At 40.1% G+C, this 20,486-nt stretch overlaps 1 protein-coding gene across 11 annotated transcripts in view; it reads left to right on the plus strand.

Annotated features, from left to right (window-relative positions):
- ryr2a (ryanodine receptor 2a (cardiac)) overlaps positions 1 to 20,486 on the plus strand; it is a 152,411-nt gene that overhangs the window by 42,200 nt on the left and 89,725 nt on the right. For all 11 annotated transcript variants that reach the window (XM_085761346.1, XM_085761349.1, XM_085761350.1 and 8 more), the window contains exon 2: positions 19,796 to 19,915. In XM_085761346.1, coding sequence (XP_085617472.1) covers positions 19,796 to 19,915 — 120 coding nt within the window. The remainder of the gene's footprint in view (positions 1 to 19,795; positions 19,916 to 20,486) is intronic.

Here is a 20,486-nt window from a genome sequence, read left to right on the forward strand (position 1 = left end):
TTATACCATTAATTTTCCAATTTTTTTTTTCTTTCTTTACCATGTTTGAACCAAAGTTTGAATTCCAATGAAAAGTGACTGCTGTAGTGAGTGTGTGCTCTTCCTGTATTTGGCCTCTGCCTAACACTGGGCTTGACTCTGATCCACACTGCAGCATATTCCTCTCATAAATCAGAGGCGTAATTGATAGAGAATAACATATGAATCTCAGTGTCAGTGATCAAAGTTGAGCTTTTAAGTAGAGTATTAATAGAGATGAAGCTACAGCATTGATGTTGACTTTTAAATGGACCTTATTACTGATATTCTTTTGTCGCTAATAAACATGCTGACTCCAGCTTTTCCAACAGGGAGGCACTGTTGCAGTTTCACCTTACTCGACTGAGCAGTCAGGTGTTCGGCTCGGAGAAGGAAAGGTGCTAGCTAAGGTCTCATGGGTGCAGCCTAAACTCACCAAGGGACATTACACTGATGAGCCATCGCATTAAAGCAGGTGACTGGTTTATTGTTGTGACTGAGCTGTGTGCCATGAAGACGTGGAAAATAATTGAAACGACAAATTGGGTTTCAATTCAAACTATTAATGATTCAGAACGAACACTCTTAAAAAAAGCCAGGGTTTCTTAAAGGCAGCTCAGGACAGCAGGGTTTCTTTTCAGAAGCCTGGACTTGAGTGAATTTAACAGACTGAGGTGAAATATAAAATCATTTTGTTTCATTCTGTTTTAAGCGTATAAGATACCATAATGTGTGAGACCAGTTAACAATATATCGACACATTTGAAAGAAAATTTTTCTACACTCTGTTATCCATAATAACTGTAATAGGGAATTTGTTTGCTCTCTTAGGCTATAGAGCTTTAATTAATTTTGGAGGAGTCCCATTTGGCAGCTGTTCCAGCTTCCATCCCTCTTGTGTAAGTCTCTGTAAGACTTCGCACACCTGGATTTGGGCAGTTTATCCCATTCTTCCTGAAAAATCCTCTCAACCTCCGTCGGATTGGATGTGAAGGGCGTGTAAACGGCCATGTTAAGGTCTCGCCACAGATGAGGTCTAAGTCTGGCTTTTGGCTGAGCCACTCGAGGGAAGTCACAGGCTTGTCCTGAAGCCACTGTTGTGTTGTCTGTGGCCGTTTGCTTCAAGTTGTTGTTGTGCTCGGGGGTAAAGCGTCACAGCCCGGTCTCAGGTCGTCTGCAGTCAGGAGCAGGTTTTCTCTGAGGACCTGAGGACAGTTATTACTGCTTTAACATCCTCATGACTGGACTGCTTTAATTCACTTTAAATAGGTATTAGGCTTTGCTGTCTTGTTCACAGTTGGTGCAGAATGCTACATGCAGTCAGACTCTCTTGGTACCACACACAAAGACTGCACATGTGTCATCTCAAGTATAAAGAAGGGTGTGTTTATGGGTATTTCATTCATTTTTAAAGTTGTGCATTTTGCACATCAGCATATTTCGTTGTTTATATAGCCTTGTACTGGTGGCTATAGGGTATAAAGGACTTGCAGGAGCTGTGCACAATCCCATAGCATTCACTGTGGCTCAACCAGAGAGTAATAATGTCCACAAGAGAACAGCAGGAAAATTGAATGTCAAAACAGCTGTTCAGCTGCACTGGCCCCCAAATAAAAATGAAACCCAGAATTAATTACCTGTGACCCACAGCCAAAATAATAAATAAGAACAATGAGAAATCAACTCACAAATGAAACAAACAGTGTTCGGCAAGGAGCAGATGATGTTTCTCTGCCTCTCCACACACTTCCTTTTATAGCCACAAACCCACAGACTGACAAATGGGGAATAATGAGAAGATAATGAAACATTATTCAACATATAAATACGTAACTCAGCAGCAACATTGTCCTTGCGCGTAATATGCATGACCACAGGGTAAAAGCACAACATCCAACACATTAATGTCTGATTTGAGTTCCTCATTTGATAAATATGAGTTCTGTGGCCCCAGCGCTCGCAGACTTTACGTTGTGATTCAGTTATGCAGAGTTCCCCATGCAGACTTGAAGTGTCTTCTGTCTGTCTGGTAGTTACTTTAGGATAGCTGCCCAGGATGAAGCTAACATTTGAATCCATTATTTCCATACACTGCTCTCATCCCTGCCCAGGCCTAATGTGATTAGTTGAGTGGAGTTGAGAGGCTAGGCAGAACAAGGCTGTCTGTGGTAGTTGAAGGTGTGGAAAAACAATGAGTTGTGTTAGAATCACAACTCTCTCTCTCTCTCTCTCTCTCTACCAGGTCAAAACTAGCAAAAGGAATTCCAAAGAAAACTGCAAGTCACATTTTTCAGTCTTAACTGCTTTAGTGGTTTTCCTGACATGGATTTAGCTTGCCAGTCCAAAAGATGGTGCAGCATTGGTTTCTCCCCAGGTAAATACTATGTGGCACACACAAAAACATAAAATAAATGTTATTCAAGCTGCGGCAACATTTGGGCACATTTCAGATTTTATAACGTTGAGGGGAAGACACAGCCAGTTCTGCAGCTTTGTAAACAAGATCGTATCACCACCACTATAGATCATATAGAATGATGAAAAAAAACAATCAAATCAAAATCAATGTCATATTGACATTAAAGTGTGTTGATAGATATCCAAACATAAATCATGCAACGAGTAGCATGCATTGAAAACATCCCACCTTAAAAGTTCCAGGTAGCTGCCAGTAGTCTAAATTTCTCAGCGATACAGCATCACAAAGTCAGCTTGTTACACTAGGACATACAGTAATGCTGCTGGATATTAAAGCTTGTTATACCATGGTCTGAGTGAATATTCAATTCTGATTGGCTGCAGGGTGTCCGTTAAAAAGTGATAATGGACGCCCACAAAGACGTTCCGGTCAGAGACTCAGAGCATAAAAAGTTTTCTTCAGTGCATCTTGACCACTGGAGTCTGTAACACACAAGCGGTAAGAAGTGCACTGGCCTTCTGAAATAATATTTAGCTTCACTTCCCTTCACTGATCAACTATGAGGCTGCGGCAGAGTCGCTGTGGCCACAGCAGGTTTCCTTTTTCTCTGGCTTGTGAAAAACTTTGATTCTAACTGTAAAATGCATTGAATTATAAAAAATAATAACATTTTTTTTCTTTGGTAAGTGACCATAGTATAATCATTGGGCATTATCGCTAGTTTAACATTTTGGCAAATTTGCCTATTGCCATAATCCCTATAGGTAGGTACATTACCTTTAATTATCATGAAATAATCATGTATAATTACGTAACATTACAACACATCAAGCAAATACTCAGAACTACACGCGGTTTTTAAATCACTCCACCCTGCAGCCGTGTCTGGAATGTAGTTCTGGCTATGCATTTGCATCAAAAACAACTCGGTCTCATAATGTTACAATATTATTTCATAGTGTGGTGAATGTGCAGGTCACAACTTCTCCACGAGACGGTTTGAGTTGTTGGATTGTGTATTTGATGAGTTTGATGAGGGACAGGGGTCTGTACCATTCACCTCCATTGTGTTGAGCAGCTCGCGTCTCTGCCCCGCTGATCTCAAAACAACATGCACTGATAATTGAAGGTAATGAACCTTCTCCTATGACTAGAGGAATTATGGCAATAGGCAAATTTGCCAAAATATTTAACTATCCCTTTAACTAGGCTGCATTTTCATAGCCTAGCATGTTAGCTTAGCTTGACCTCTTGCCTGCCCTGCACCGTACTTCTGTGACTCGATGTTACCAATGCAGCTTCATTTTTTTGACACAATTTATAAATTAGAAACCACCTGTGCTGTTAACTGACCTGCTGCTTAATGCCTCTCTGATCACAACCTGCTACGTCTATGGATCGTCTGACAACACTGAGCTGGATGTTTGTCTGACACTGTGCATCACATTCTTAACATGATGAAACTGTTCTTAAAGTCAGTCTAACATTAAACCATGTGACCATAGCTGACTGATCCATGTAATCTTGTCACCACAGAAACAGTGGTTACATAACTCTCAATATGAGACACAACTTAACGGTGCTTGTGCTTTCATGCACACGACACGCGTCATAGGTGTTCTCCAATAGCACTGCACCTCTGATCATCATATATGGAGTATATTTCATTTCATTTCAAACCTTTAATTATTCAGGGAAGCCAGTTGAGAGCAGGCTCTCTGTTTCGGCCTAAATACAAGATAAAAAAAGTACACAATGTAACCATGATATTGGCAATACCGAATCAATAAAACATAAATGAAGCACATTGAGCAGACACAAGGAAAAACAGCACATAATTAATAATCACATCATAATAGTAGTAGAGCATCATGTTTGAATCAAGCATTGATTTTGAATTGAATCATGAACCTGTGAAGAGCTGAGATTAAATTGAATAGTGAGATTGTCTGAATCACTCACCCCTAGTGATAGTATTGGACTTTAAGGGCATGAGTCATCACTGAGTCATTATTGAGATTAGTCCAAACAGTGGGCAAAAAAAACAAAAAACATTTTTGAGTTTCATTTCTAGACATATTCATGTTCACACACAATCAAACAACAGCCATAAACATGAAGGTATACAGACTGACAGGCTGAACAGTTCCATCCCGTGTTATCAGCACATCATCAGGACCCTCGTAGGGGAAATCACATTCTGGTGACTGACAGCAGCTCAGAAAGCGTCATAATGCTTTGTATGCATACTGTATGTTCTCTGGTGTCACAGAGAGCTCACATCTGTGTTGATCAGTATTATGAGACTGCAACAGGTGAAGACAGGATTAAAGGTAGGACTCAGTTGTATATTGTGACTGTAGCTTTTGAATCCATGTGTCTGCACCAGATTCTGTTTCGAAACAGACTGAGACATGGGTCAGTCCGAATAACTGAACCAAGCTGGACCGATCTGAGCAGGCTAGGTGTGAAACCACACTAGCATTGTTAGTCTGCAAAATTGCAACCGCAGGTTCAGCTTTACACCCAGGTTTCAAATCACACATTTTGCAAAACACTACACACAGTTTGGAAGCAACGCCGAACACAGCGCCAAGCTTTATTCACTAATGACGACACCCACTCCTCACAGGTGGAGATATTAGTCGTTTAATTGTTCACATAGAAATCAGAGCTGGAGCGCAAACAAAGGATAAGGTATAGATGAGTGGAGGTCAATGGTGAAGGAAGAGAGAAGGAGAGAGGAGGAACAGTAGGAAGAAAGACATTATCTACTGTAAGACAACACATTGTTTGATCATGGAGGGAGCTGCGACATGGTTCCTGCTGTCATGTACATTAGGACATCATGTTACTGCTGTTCATGTATGTGTGTATGAAGGCATAGTGAGCCTGTGTTACTCAATGATTACAGTTACAGTAATGTTATAAAACATTGAACTAGTAAATACTGACACCAGCTGTTGAAGATGGTGGTTGTCAGACTGCTATAAACACAGAAACACACAACTGCACAACAGAATAATCAGTCACGTTCACCTGGTGGATGTCGACACTGAACTACTGTATTACACTGCAACTGAACTGAGATGAAACAGGTCTACAGTACATGGCACCATTAGAGCCAAAGCAAATTCTCAACTGGGAATTTACTATCATATCAACACTAAACACATTGCAACACTGTAATTCCGTGTATTAAGTACAGTAAACCACAAAAAAGTGACTTTATTGCATGGCACAATTCATTAGGTTAAAAAACCAAGGTCAGTGCTGTGGACAGGCAGTCGGAGCTACAGGCTAACAGATCCAAATGAGCTAAGCAAACATCAGTTAACCTGGAATACCAACACTAGGAAATGCTGCGGTAGAAGAAGTGGTGCAGGTGAGGGGGGAGCAGGATAAATACTGGTAGGGGGAGGATAATGAGACACAGTTGAAACCAATCAGGGCAGGGCAGAAAGTTTGGTAACACTTTATTTGACGCCTATCTCTATAACACATAACCATACTTATAATGAGTTATAATGCAGTTATAGCACTGTATAACTATAGTTATAAACACTCATAAATGATCATAATGCTTAATAACAATAATCATAACACACTATAAAGCATTTTATCATGACTTATATGGTCAGGTAATATGTTATAATTGTTAGGAACTCGCTGACAATGCCCACATCGATAATGCATTATAAATAATGTGTTATAATTGGCTTATAAACGTGTATAACTATCATTATAAACACTCATAAATTATCATAAAGCATAACAAAAAACACATTATAGAGCATTATAACTCTATTATAATACTTGACCTTATAAGCCATTATAAAATGTTCTGCTTATTGTTATAAAGCCTTATGATAATTTATGAGTGTTTATAATGATAGTTATACACATTTATAAGCCAATTATAACACATTATAACTATATTTATAATGCATTATCGACGTTGGCATTGTCAGTGAGTTACTTACAATTATAACATATTATAATACCTGACCTTATAAGTCATGATAAAATACTTTATAGTGTGTTATGATTATTGTTATAAAGCATTATGATCATTTATGAGTGTTTATAACTATAGTTATACAGTGCTATAACTGCATTATAACTCATTATAAGTATAGTTATAATGCGTTATACTGTAGAGATAGGTGTCAAATAAAGTGTTAACGAGTTTGGCAGGATTTGATGAGGATGGTTTCATTGGCCACGGTGCCATTGTGAATGTCTCTGAATAAGGTGGAGGGAACATCACTATGTGCCTGATATACCATCTAGAACAGAGGTCTTCAACAGGGGGAGGTACTGCAGGGCGGTGGCACAATATTTGGTTGGTTCAACATTTTTTTATTCATATTTTTTTGTTTCTACATTTGTTTAAAATAATGAAAATGTCAATTTTAATAGCTCGTACAGTATGCATGATTATCATGCAATTGACAGACATTGTTGATATTGGCAGTGGTGTCAGTTAACACTTACAGTAACAAAGTGTTTATAAATGGCAGTGGCACGGCCCCCCTACTCATACCTGTTTAAAATAAAAACACAACTATATGAACCTCTGTATTATTTGAATAGCTATTGAATGCACAATAACAAGGTAGGTTTATGTACATGGCACTATGCCCAATAGTTGCTTGTGATGTGGATGAGGTGCTGCAGTCAGACCAAATAGAAGACACCGCACCTTCATCTGTGTTTTGTATTAGTGTGTAGGCTACTCATTGAATTACAGATGACTTTGTTTTTTTTTGTTTTTTTTATCTCTAATGTAATTTTTCTATTATCTAGTTCACAATTACAGGAATGAAAAACTGATGAGTTTTCTTATCCAGAGTAAAGAACAGTGAGGGTGGATCATCTTGTGCACAGGTGTATTTAAGAGGATGATTATTGCTATACAGACAAATGTGAAAATTACATTCATGATTAAATGGCAGTCATTGTAACTGAGTGTGAGATGCGGTAAATGAGGATTATCAATATTTGTCTATGGAGGTATTTAATCATGGAGTGAAGAGTCTGCCTCTGTTTCCCTCTTCCCAGTGCTTTTCTCTGATTACATCATCATTGACGCTTTCCCCTCCTCCACGCTCTCTCTCTCTCTCTCTTTCTCTGTCTCTCTCTCTCTCTCTCTCTCTCTGTCTCTCTCTGTGCCAAGCTTAAACCCTCCTCCGCTGACCTGCCCACTGTCAGTGTGTGTGTGTCTGTGTGTGTGTGCGCCTGCCTTCAAAATCCCTGATACTGTATAACTCTGGGTACTTAGAATACAGCTCACACATCCACACAGTGTTCAGCAGCACAGACTGACACACAGCTGATCTGCCATGTAGAGCAGCCACACAGCAGAAGCTGCTCAAATCATTTGGTTGTGACCGTTCTGCTGCAGACTTGTGGAGACAGGAAGTGTTAGACAGCGCCTCAGCAACTACATAAATAGTCTTTATCACTTTTGATAAAAGGATGAATCATCTTTCTTTTCTCACTTCCAAATGCACCTTGATCTTGACATTTAAGGATTTAAATACTTCCACATTCAAGCTGCTCTAATCTGTATTTTTAGTTTGATAAATATTAATAAATCCATTTTTTGATCCCTCTGAGCCACACAACTGAACCCCATTGTTTCCAAAAACTATTAAATCACATCAGTGCCATTCTGTTGAACTGGGTGACATGTTCCTCCATCACCCCACACACACTGTAGTTTATCTAGACTCATTCCCACACACAGACACACAGTCCTGCTGCCACAAATACTCACTGCAGCTCCAAATGTGGATTAATCCACTGCCAACAAACACACTGGTTCCTCCTATCCCAGTAATATATTTGTTAAGAACTACAGTAAGCAGCTGTTTTATGAATATAAATTAAAGTCTCTTACAAAATAAAGAAACACAGCGTCATATTTGAGCATTTACGAATGTGAAATGAAAGGAAATCTTCTCATCACACTGAGAAAGCAAATAAGACTTCAAAAACTTTGAGCTACAGTACTCCTTTAGCCTAAATACTTTGTTCTCTTGATCTAAATCTCTCTCTCTGCCTCTGCTCTATGTCAGAGGAGGATTTGTCATGGCTGTGGTGTCTTCTCCTGAGCCTACTTGTCTACCTTTGGATTACAGACAGGCCTCTGTGTCAGCTGTGTGTGTGTGTCTCTCTGCCTCAGGAAGGTCATATTTAATGTTTCCACTCAGTGCTACCGTTGAATAAGCTCTTGTGTAAGATGGTGTGTATTGAGTTCTGTGCTGCTTTTGAGTGTTGTCCTCATGAGCCCCGGCCGTGCTCTCTAATGTGCCTTTTGTGTGTGCAGGCACATTTCTGATGTTTTTTCAGATTGTGGGTTATAGGGTTAGTTTTTTGTTGCTTGTGCACACTTTGGGTGTGTACTTGTGTGTCCACCAGCAGTATGTGTAAGAGCATCAATATGATCTGATTTCATGCAACATAGCTGGTACAAACAGGGAGAGGACAGGCTGTGGTGTGTGTGTTTGTGTGTGTGTCATTTTGTAAAGAAGGCGTGCTAATTTATTTCAGTCTATTTCTGTGTGTGTGTATAGGATGAGGGCAGATGCCTAAGTGGGTGTTTTTCTAGAGCGAGAGAGGCCATTCTGTCCTTACGGCTGACATACAAAATCACTGCACAGACACATATTTAAAAAAACAAACAAAAAAAAAACCCAAAAACATTATATGATGTTATCCAATCCACTCTATTCCTGTGTTCAGATAATTCATACATGAACACATATTTTTCAAGTTGTTGTAGTTGCCTTCCAGGTGGCACAGTCTGCTCAGCAAGAAGGTTCTGAGTTCGATTCCCGGTGCCTGAGATCATTCTGGGAGGAGTTTACATGTTCACACTAGGTTGACAGATGACTCAGGTGTGAATGTGAGTTTGCGCGTATTGGTCACTGTATATGTCGGCCCTGTGACAAACAGTAACCCCCCTCCACCATTCACCATGTGATGAATTTAGTAGTAAACAGTTGCTTCTTTGCACGTCCCTGGTGTTGACTGGTGTTTGAGTTCACCTGTTGAATATAAGTCCACTGTTCCTTCACTGTCAGCTCTGTTTCTGCTCTCCACCAGCACATGGATGAAATATCTGTCTCTCATGCAGCTAAGTGCTCTATTAGGTTCACTAGCTTTAGGTTTAGATGAAAACAATAAATCAAACAAACCTCCAAGTCAGTCGAATGCATTTGAAAGGGAGAATAAAAGTGAGGTGGAAACTAGTTATTGTTGCTGGAGTTTGCACACATACAGTCTATCTGTTTAACCTGTCTGTGTGTGATATAGACTGTTATTGTGACTGAAAAATGCTGAACCTGAATGCATATAATCCAACAAACACGCAGGGATGCAATGCATATCTCTGACTTTAAACACCCACAATGCTTTGGTAATGGATTTTGCCCGTCTGAATCTCCTCTGCGGGGCACAGTAAATGGGTGGGTGGTTACTCTTTCCTACTGACTCTCTCTTAACCTGCACTGTCCAATGTCCACAGACTGAGGATGTCTTCTTAAAATGTCCATCATACAAGAGGCATTACTGCTGGCATCAGTCATGTGTTGTGCAATGTTTGCACAAGGTTGTCATTTTATTCACCATTTCTGGGTCTAAAACAGAGACAATAAGAATTTGACATGGCATTGAAACACAGTGGTTCAATGTTTGTATTAATCTTCTTTTTTTCCCTCCTGTTAGCTATAGCAACCATGACCACATGTGATGTTTTTGTCACAGAAAATTAAGGTTTTAACTGAGCTTAAATGTATTACTTCAGTTTAAAAGTTGCACTGTCATGTTGTTTGCTTTCATTGTCCACACAATATTGACATGGGCTTGGAAAGGAATCCACCTGTTGAAACAAGGCGGAAGAAATTGTAAGAAAAATACCAAAATCATTTAAATTTACATTTTCTTCACCACCGCCAGCTCTACTGTCCAAGTGGCATGTATTGTGGAATAGGCCAGACTGTGAAAGATAAAACAGTTTCATCTTTCATCCATGCATGTGTGGAAAATGTGAGCTGTCAGTCATTTTCAGAGATCAAAGCGGAGCTGGACAGCAGGTTCTGTGTCACGCTCAAGCACAGAACATTATCTGAGGAACTAAATCCATTTAAAAGACAAAAGAATCTCAGCTGAGTAATAGTGCTCACTATCAATGTCAATTCTGACAAAATATTCAAGAGCCACAGGCTGGAGGCCGTGGAGTCAACTCTGGACACTAGAGGTGTCAAGTAGCTGCAGAAGGAATGTCAGAGGTCTTCACTGTTCCAGGTAGCATTCTTCCAAATTATTATTTGAAGCCGGTGAACATGACACACACACATACACACTTAACCACAATAAGGGAACCAAACAGTTTCGATGTATCTTTACTGCTGCTGTGAGCTTCTAGTGGTCAGTAGTGGAACTGCAGTTCTAACAGTTCAACATTCTTTTTTAATAATTATGGTTTCCACTTCAGTTAGAATGATTACTATACACACTTAGACACACACATATTGCAGATCAGCAATTACTACACAGCTCCACAGCTGCTGTTGATCTTCTGTCAGTCCCCCCCACCCCGTTGTCCGTCTCTCGATCATTTTCTCTCTCTCTCCATAGAAGGCTGGAATGCAAAGTGGTGCTGACAGACACCAGGCCTCTTCACGCGGGGAACAGTTTCTCTCCCTCGGTGTGTGTCAGCCATTATAAATGTTACAAAGGCATGATTCAACTTAATGATAGCCATAGCAGATCTCCCAGCTACCTTCCCATTCCTTGTGTGTGTATGTGTGTGGGCAGGAACGGTTGCATGTGCCAGACATTATAAATGTCATTAAGCGATTACACTAGTTTCCAACAATCCTTACATGGCTGTGTGTATCTAAGTGTGTGAGTGTTTGAGTTGGTATTCCCTCAGCCCACATATCTAGAAAATTAGAATAAGACTCATCACAGGGACACTCAGACTCACAGCCACTGATGAATTCCCAACGTGCCTTATGACAACTACACACTTTCCCAATTGGAACCGTATTATATCAAGTCATTTTCACTTTTATCAATGAAGATCCATTCTGCTTCAACGACATCATCAAGCTGCAGAGAGAACTGCAGCAGACTGCACAGCAGAATCGTCCCCCTGGGAGACACTGTCCACTCTGTGGCCATCTCCCAGCCACACTTGTTTGCTCTCCCAGACCTTAACGAGATGCATCAAGTGCAGCAGTCTTTTATTGTGATGTATGACGATTTACTTTAGGAATGCCACCTAATTTATCACTGCACGAGGCCTTGTTCAGGTACAGTTTTTTTTTATCATTTCCATATGCTTTACATGCATACAGGGAGATGACATGTCATTCCTCTGACCTCAGTGCAGCTTAGAGCAAACACACAAACAAACACTGCAGACAGAAAAGTAAGGCCTTATTTCCTGGTGAATACATGCACAGCATGGATGTGAATTGTTTTCATTGTGTTCCATAAATGCAGAGTGGACTGTTGTATTCTGCAGAGAGAGATGGTGTTTCAAGATATCGCAACAAAGACTAACCCTGATAGCTGTTTCATCAGTGTATTGGTGTCTATGTATGTGAATGGGTGAATGTGGTCTTGAATGTTCTAGAAAAGTGAGATATAGCTACTGTAAGTGCAGTCGATTTACAATTTATTTATGCAAGAAGAACACCAGCCGCCTGTCTGCTGCAGCTACGTACATGGTCTCTTAAAGATGAAGAGTAGAGGTGAGGGTGCATTGGACCTCCTCACACATCTGTGTTGTCCAGCATCTCCATCATGTGCAGCTGGTACAGTACACAAATTGTGGTGGACCGTGTGCATCTGTGGATACAGAAAATATAACATTGTTGTTCAAGTGTTGATCAGTGATTGGTGGTGTTTTCTATAAATGTAAAGCTGTGAATTCTGTCTACAGTCTTTGGACACAACCATTTCTTGTGGATATACAGTAAACACACAGGTTTGTCATCTGTTTCCTGTTTGTCACGTTTTATTTTGAAGTTCAGTGTCCTGTCTTCCTGTTTGCGCACTCCTGTGATGACCTCATGTGTCTCACCTGTGTCTGATTGGATCACCTGTGTCTCGCTTCACCCGTGTGTATTTTACCTCAGCGTTTTACCGTTGCCCTTTGTTGGATGTTGATGCGTTCGTCCCCTGTGCTTGTGCTCTATCTTTCTATGTTCTTGTTCCGTTAAAGGAGAATTCCGGTCATTTCTAAGTAACGCTATACTTATGGTAGCTATTTTGGATGGGAAAAAAGCATCAATATGAATATAACTGCTTTTTTTCCCCATCCAAAATCATTTTTTCCTCCTAAATCCATGTTTTCCTCGCGTTTTTGTCTTTGTTGATAAGCTCGACAGTTGACTAGTAAGGTCTATCCTGGAAGTATGTGATAAAAACACAACATGTAGCACTGCTCTCCCATATTAATGGAGTTTATGCACACTCAGTGTTGTGTGGTAAGGAACTGGTGGATGTTGCAATTGTAATGATATTTTGAGCATTATATAGAGGCCAAAGTCGTGGTTAGAAGAACTGCCCCCATTACTTCGCTGTTTAAAGCAGTACTAAAGAACTTTCAGTTTTGGTTGAGTTTGGCGGCGCCTGTGGACCAAAGCGGTAGTGTTTTGCCTGAAGGAAGACTCCATTTCCCATGAGCACTAGCGTGAAGCCCTGTAAATATCCTGCATTAAAATTAACAGAAGACATCAAAACTAAGTTTCTGTTTCCAGTGGATCATTTCAAAGTGAAAACAAAAACATAATCCATTGCTAAAGTGCCGTTTTGCCTGTTCCCTCCTTGTTGTGACTCGCAAAAGTGAAAGTGAAAGTAAAGTGAGAGCAGGGTTCCTACCATGCTCCTCAAAGTTGCTTAGTGCCAGAGAAAGAGATACAGACCCCCTCAGACCACGACAGAGGTGTCATTCAACTTGTTGTAAGTCGATGTATCATCACAAAAGTTATGAAAATATTTTATGAAGGTTGAAAAGTTACTTAGTGTTGGTTTAACTGCAGTGTTCAGCTAGCAGGAGGAGAGCTAGGTCTGGGCTGTACATATTTTTCTCGTATTTTTTCCTATGGTCGCACTCGGGGACTTAGAGCTGTAGAGCATTACTTAGAAAATGACTAGAATTCTCCTTTAAATTAAAAAAAAAAAAAAAAGTTAAATTGTTGTACCTTATCAGTTTCAATGCCGTGTCTGCGTTTGGACCCATTTCTCCTGCAAGACCTGACGACACAGTCCACCATTAGAGCATTAGCTTTGTCAGTAGTGAATCAGTCCACCCAGCCTGGTGGACATGAATGTTGCTGTGTAGCTGTGTTGCAAAGAAAAAAAGATGCCACAGTTGTTTCAAAGAGGCAGGGAAACAATCCTCCACTTTTACTATATGAATGTGCATGCATGGTATTATGGTTTCCCTGCTTGCAAACCTCTGAAGGGTTGCCACTCCTGCCAATGGTTGTGCATTGTTTGAAGAAACAGTTGACTGATAAAAGCAAAGCAGGCAGGATTACTGTAAGACTAGTGACATCACCTTATTATGTTGCTGGCTATTTGTTGTTTTATACATCACAATAGTCACAAAAAATAGATCTTTGACAATTGAACTATAGAAAGCAAAGGAAAGATGTGCAGTTTTTGCAAGCTGTTGGTTTATGAGTGGATCCCATTCTGTTTATACCATGAATAAAATAGGGTAATCCTGCAGATGGTTTCTGACTTTACCACTGAACCACAGGTGCATGTGCAAAGGACGAATGTGCTAACAGAGACAAAGGGAAGAAGAAGACTGCAGGATAGCAAACATGCCTGTAAACAATACAGGATTTGAAAATGGCTTTGCAAATAATTTATGAGGAAGGGAATGCACCAAACACATTTGGGTGTTTGGGGGTAGTTACTGGTGTGGTCACTGGTGCAACACAGCACCACACACACCCAATCCCACTGATGACAGATGGCTGTGGTCAGAGGTGAAACAGACTTACAACTTTCAATCAGAGACAGTGCAACATTAACCCGGCCTGCTGTTGGCTTATTGGCATATTCCACACATTTCATCAGTCGTTGTGACAAGTTAACAGCTCCAAGCAGCTCCAACAGCAGTTTACATGCTGACTGTGAATACCATCACTGCTGCTGACTGGTCTGGACCAAAAAAAACAACAGATAATCAAAACTGAATGAATGCAGTGGAACAAAGTGGCTGATAATCAGATTGATATGAGCTGTTCTTATGAATATACATAAGACTATACATAGCTCCAACAAGAACTGTGTCTGTGTCACTCTTATTACCGGCATTTTATCTGCATGAAATCTGACTTTGTGAATGTATGCACAGTATGGTGCCCACTAAAATTCAACAATGAAATGGAATAAAATGGATAAAAAATAAATAAAAATGTACTTTCTGCTAACAATCATAATGCAGAGCTCTGTGTTTTATAGATGAGAATATTGCAGTTACACGACTACAGCTGACAGTGAGGCTGAAGGAAATACGTGCACAGCTCATGTATGCATAATGGATGTGCTGTTGGGATAGAATGGCATCCAGAAGACATTTGTGTAAGATTATAGACATTTCAATGATTCAAAGAAAGCATGTTTCAGAGGAGGCTTTATATCTTTTTTGAATAAGTAGTATAATCTGCAAAAAAGCTGCCATACTCTCGCTTTTATTTCTCAAACATGCTTGCACAAACACACACACCGCTGGTCTTTGCATGGCATGGGAGCACTGCAGTGAGTGGGCGAACGGCGCTGTCCTCTGGTGAGAGAGGGGGAGATGAGGGAGTGGGAGGTAGAGAGAGAGCGAGAGAGAGAGAAGAGTTACTGAAATCTAGAGGTTTTTGATGTAAAAAGACGTGAGTCTGCTGCTTTTGTGTCTTTTGGCACATGCACACATGTAAGTGTGCGTCTGTTCTCTGCCGGCTCGGCTCGCTGCGCTGATAGCTGCACATTCACACCCACTTTGATCAGCTCCTGGCCGGCAGTGAGACAATGGCTATAATTGCTCTTCATGTCTCACTGCTGCGCACTTCAATAATCAATTATCAATCAATTCTGGCCTCTGATGTCAGATGTGAGCATCCTTGATCTTTCGTTGCCTGGCCTCTGGCTCTGGCCCAATCACCTTTGACCTCCTCTCAGCAGATGATGGGAGTGGTTTTGGTCTAGTGTTCACAGCTAATGTTGTTCATGATAGTTATTTAGTCTCATGTCCAGGGATCTCACTGATTCTGTCACAGGTGATGCCCTCAACTGATCTACTGGTCAATGAATGAGAAATTATAGACCCAGTGATGCCACAATGATGTCATGCACACCAACATGTGATGGATGTAATTATTACTGGATCCTAGTGTGTGGTTATGTTCATTTCCATGCTGTGTAGGAGGCTCCTCGACCTATTATTGTTGAGGTAGTATGAGGTGATAAGAAGAAATATGAAGGTATCAGTCCAAGTAAATGGGTTTACCAGGACAATCTGCTCTTTAAGGAGCTAATGTTAAAGCAGATATCAGTGGAATGTTTTTGTTAATATAAGTCCTAAATAGTCCTATTTTCCGTCAGCAATCATTTACATGAAGTATTTCAGCCTAAACACGAGTCTCTCCGTCACTCTGCTCTGCTGTAACCCGAGGAGAACATTTTCCTTGTGGGATACAAGTGTTATCCAATGAGGGGAGAGAACGGCATGAAGGGCTGTGTGTGCAGCCAAGGGATGCGCGTGAATGTGGTGACGTAGCACGAGGACCAATTGATGCCTGACAAGGGCGGGGGCTGCTAACTCATGGTGCGTTCAAGGAAACTCGTACTTTGTGTTTTTCCTTCCTGTGAAGTCATACCAGTTCGATCTGGTACGAGTTCACAGGTCGGAAGTTACGAGTGGCCGTTATAGGGAACTTTCACAGACAACAGGACGGTAAAAACACGAGCTACGGGTTACCTGGAACGCTACCAAGTCGTAGTTGTGACTTGAAGCTGTAACTTACGGTTTCAAAAGCCTGCCTTGAACACAGCATTAGCCGAAACGGCCTTGCCGCTAATATCTGCTTTAACAGCAAGTTCAGTATCAAACTTTATTCTTCCGTCACCAACAGCTGTCACCAGAGATGGAAAGTAACACCCATGTTAAAGGAGACATATTGTGCACCCTTTCCACAAATTAAAATAGTTCCCAGGTATCTTAAAGACATGTCTGTGACATGCTTTGGTCACAAACCCAAGGATCAAACATCACAGCTCTTTTCATCCGCTCAAAAATGGCTGGTTTCAGAGCCTGTCCCTTTAAATGCAAATCAGCCACTGCTTGCCCCGCCCCACCCCTTCTACTGGTACCAGGTAGGGGTGGAGTTATGCAAATTTGAATCCTCCTAGTTACATCACTGGAAGACAACTGAGGGAACAGTTCATAAAACCACATCTATTTCAACCTAGGGAGCCTTCAAATTACATTCTTTTTTGTCCATTCTCACATTTTGGGGGCCAGAAGGCAAGACAAACACAAAAATATATGTTAAAGAGCCTTCAAAAAGTGATATTTCCATAATATGTCCATAATATGTATTAGCATGCTAACTCTATAGAAGAAATGATAGAAATAGAATCAAAACAGGAGTTAAAGTCCTGTTTTTATCATTTCTTCTATAGAGTTAGCATGCTAATCAACTAGCACTGGGCTCACTCTGATACTCAGTCATTCAAGTGTCCAGTCTGCCATGAAGATAAAGTGCTTGCCAGGGGACGTGTTACACCCTTTTGTGTTGTAAACACAACAGTGGATGAAGCTCTTGGCAAGTGACCATCACAACAACTGCTCCTGGCAAGAAACCATGTTTGGCAGCAGATAACTTACATATAACCCCCTTTAATACTCCCATTATGATTCACATTAAGCCGCTGTAATGTGACCTGTGTGTGGCTTAGACTCTGTAACACTGTACAGTAGCCTGTGTAGGCTGCAGACAAACAGATGTGTGTTGATTAGAGCTCAGTTACAGCAGGATTAGCTGAGCTGTGATATGTGAGCAGACAGGATTTTAATTGATTGTAACACTCTGGTGTAAGACATGTTGTAGCTGTTACTGTCTGACTGACGGATAAGAAGCTTATCATAACCTCGCCATAGCTTAGGACACACTCTACAGAGCATGTGTGTGTGTATGTGTGGCAAAGCAAGTATAGTAGTTTGTGATGTAATGCCACTCTGTTCCTGTCTGTCTCAATCCAACTCCTGATTGAAATGCATGAGAATGGGAAATGATATCTGCCTTATCTGGACTGTACCATCTGGATCTTTTCTGTATTTGATTCCACTGTATCCTGATTGTACATATTTAGTCAAAGTTGGCAGTTGTTAAATGTTTGACAAGGAGTACAAAGCCTTCAGTGAACATGTTGATGCTTCACAGTCTTCAGTTTGGTACACTTCTGTTCCTACTGGATGATTTTGCTCCTCATTTTTTGACCATTACCACCAACCATTGCCAGTGCAGAAATAGTCTGCTCTTTATGTAACATGGATTGTTGAGGTTTAGAGTGGTGGATGGCTGTGAAGCACTTCTCATATCTGATCAGCACTCACATCCATTCCCCAGTTTAGAAAAATCTATCTATAGTCAGGTACAAATATGACTTGACCCTAAACAAATTCTAACAAAAGATTTCTCAGTTATTTTTTATAGTATTAGATGTCCTTAATAACATACTAAAAGTTTACCAAAATTTGACCACTAGAAAGGTGTTATTTTCAAGATGGCGTCCAAGATGGATAGGAAGCCTGAGGAGACACCACAGGTGAATAGGGTAAAATTTTTAACTAACAGATATCACCATGAAACTTCCCAAGTTTATCACTTACATTAAGACAAATATTTTTTGTATTACAAGTTTTGTCAAATTGTATGTTTAAATATGTAAATTAGGCAATATCTCATTAAATATGCGCTAATTTGCATATCCGAAATCTGAACAATGGATAAAAGCCACTTTCAAAATTCTTGTTTTATTTTGTTGACATACTAGAGTCAGAAGTTTTTACAGAGGGGATTTTGGATATCTCTCTTTATCACTCTGTAAATGAGAAAATACTGTCACCAGCCCTAAAAATTCAAGTTGGTCGTGTTTTTAGGAGTAAAATGTTGTATAAATCAGGCTATGAATGATATATCAACAATCCCCTCTGTAAAAACCTTCAGAATATAGAGAGGGATCAAACTGGAAGGTTTGGTGTCTGTAAGTGCTGCTGAAGTGGAGATTTCGGGCTCTTATACAACATTTTACTCCTAAAAACACGGCGATATTTGAATTTTTAGGGCTATAGTATTTTCTCATTTACAGAGTGATAAAGAGAGATATCCAAAATCCCCTCTGTAAAAACTTCTGACTCTAGTATGTCAACAAAATAAAACAAGAATTTTGAAAGTGGCTTTTATCCATTGTTCAGATTTCGGATATGCAAATTAGCGCATATTTAATGAGATATTGCCTAATTTACATATTTAAACATACAATTTGACAAAACTTGTAATACAAAAAATATTTGTCTTAATGTAAGTGATAAACTTGGGAAGTTTCATGGTGATATCTGTTAGTTAAAAATTTTACCCTATTCACCTGTGGTGTCTCCGCAGGCTTCCTATCCATCTTGGACGCCATCTTGAAAATAACACCTTTCTAGTGGTCAAATTTTGGTAAACTTTTAGTATGTTATTAACGACATCTAATACTATAAAAAACAGCTGAGAAACCTTTTGTTAGAATTTTTTTAGGGTTAGGTGGTTTTTTTTCATATATGTACCCGCCTACTATGTTTGTCTATATATAAACTAGACTTTTGGTGCATATTGGTATGGATGACAGCATTACTGAGGCTCAGTCAGTGTTTCAGTAACACACCATCTTTTCCTCACAGGGCACAGAATGTTACAGCATAGCATTGATATCATGTTATAAATAGCTGCCTTTTAGCAGAACATGCATTGGCAACATCGCAGCAAACATGACACCGTGGCTTCAGCCTGCATTTTTCTGCCCTTCGCTCTAATCTCAGAGTCTCTGATTTGTTTCTGATTGTTTTCAGTTTTTATTATCAATTCACTTTCATGAAAACTATAGTGAGAGAAATTCACAGTGCTGCCACCTGGAGGGAATTCCCTCCTCTGGCTTTAACTGAATTGTTTACTGAGTAAACACATTTTGATGAGGACGATGATGATGATGCTTTGTACATTTGAGCTGCCACCTAAAATCTGTTAGTGGATTAACAAATGTGTATCTTTTCTGTGTGTTTGTGTTTAGGATGATGAAGTGGTCCTACAGTGTTCAGCTACGATCCATAAGGAGCAACAGAAACTCTGTCTGGCTGCTGAAGGCTTCGGAAACAGACTCTGCTTCCTTGAATCCATCTCCAACTCCAAGGTACTGACACTCACCTTCTCATGTGATATGAATAATAGAAAGAAAAATAAACAGAGAAACAATAACAATGCAAATGCTTCCATAATAGGCAGGATGTGAAGGTTGTGGCACATGATCTAGTGTCATACTCATCAAAATGTCACCAGATATTAAGCAAACTGATCACCCATGGAAGACAACTGCTGGCAGGGTGGGGAAGGCAGCAGAAAGAGTCTGTTGTTAACTCAGCAGCAGGCAAGAGGAGAAAAACTCTGTGGCCAAAGTGTGAAACATAGAAAAGTGAAATCACCCTGATAGCTCAATCAATGCAAGACATACAGTAATTTAATACAATTCAAGGTAGTACATAGACTACACTATTCTCCCTCCAGGTTGCAGAAAATATTTCCAGATGTGTCATCCCAATGTAATAAGTGTCGAAGTGAAGAAGCAACAACAAGCAACGACAATCATTATGGTGCTCCTTGTTTGAGTTTTTCACTAAGGCCTTCATCAATCATGATCATCATGTAACCCAGACTCATTTACAGTACCATGTTGTCCGGAATGTCCAATCCAGATAGTGTGAAAA

Source organism: Trachurus japonicus, chromosome 19 (assembly GCF_045865225.1).
Source record: "Trachurus japonicus isolate A0001 chromosome 19, Traja_1.0".
Lineage (NCBI taxonomy): Eukaryota > Metazoa > Chordata > Actinopteri > Carangiformes > Carangidae > Trachurus > Trachurus japonicus.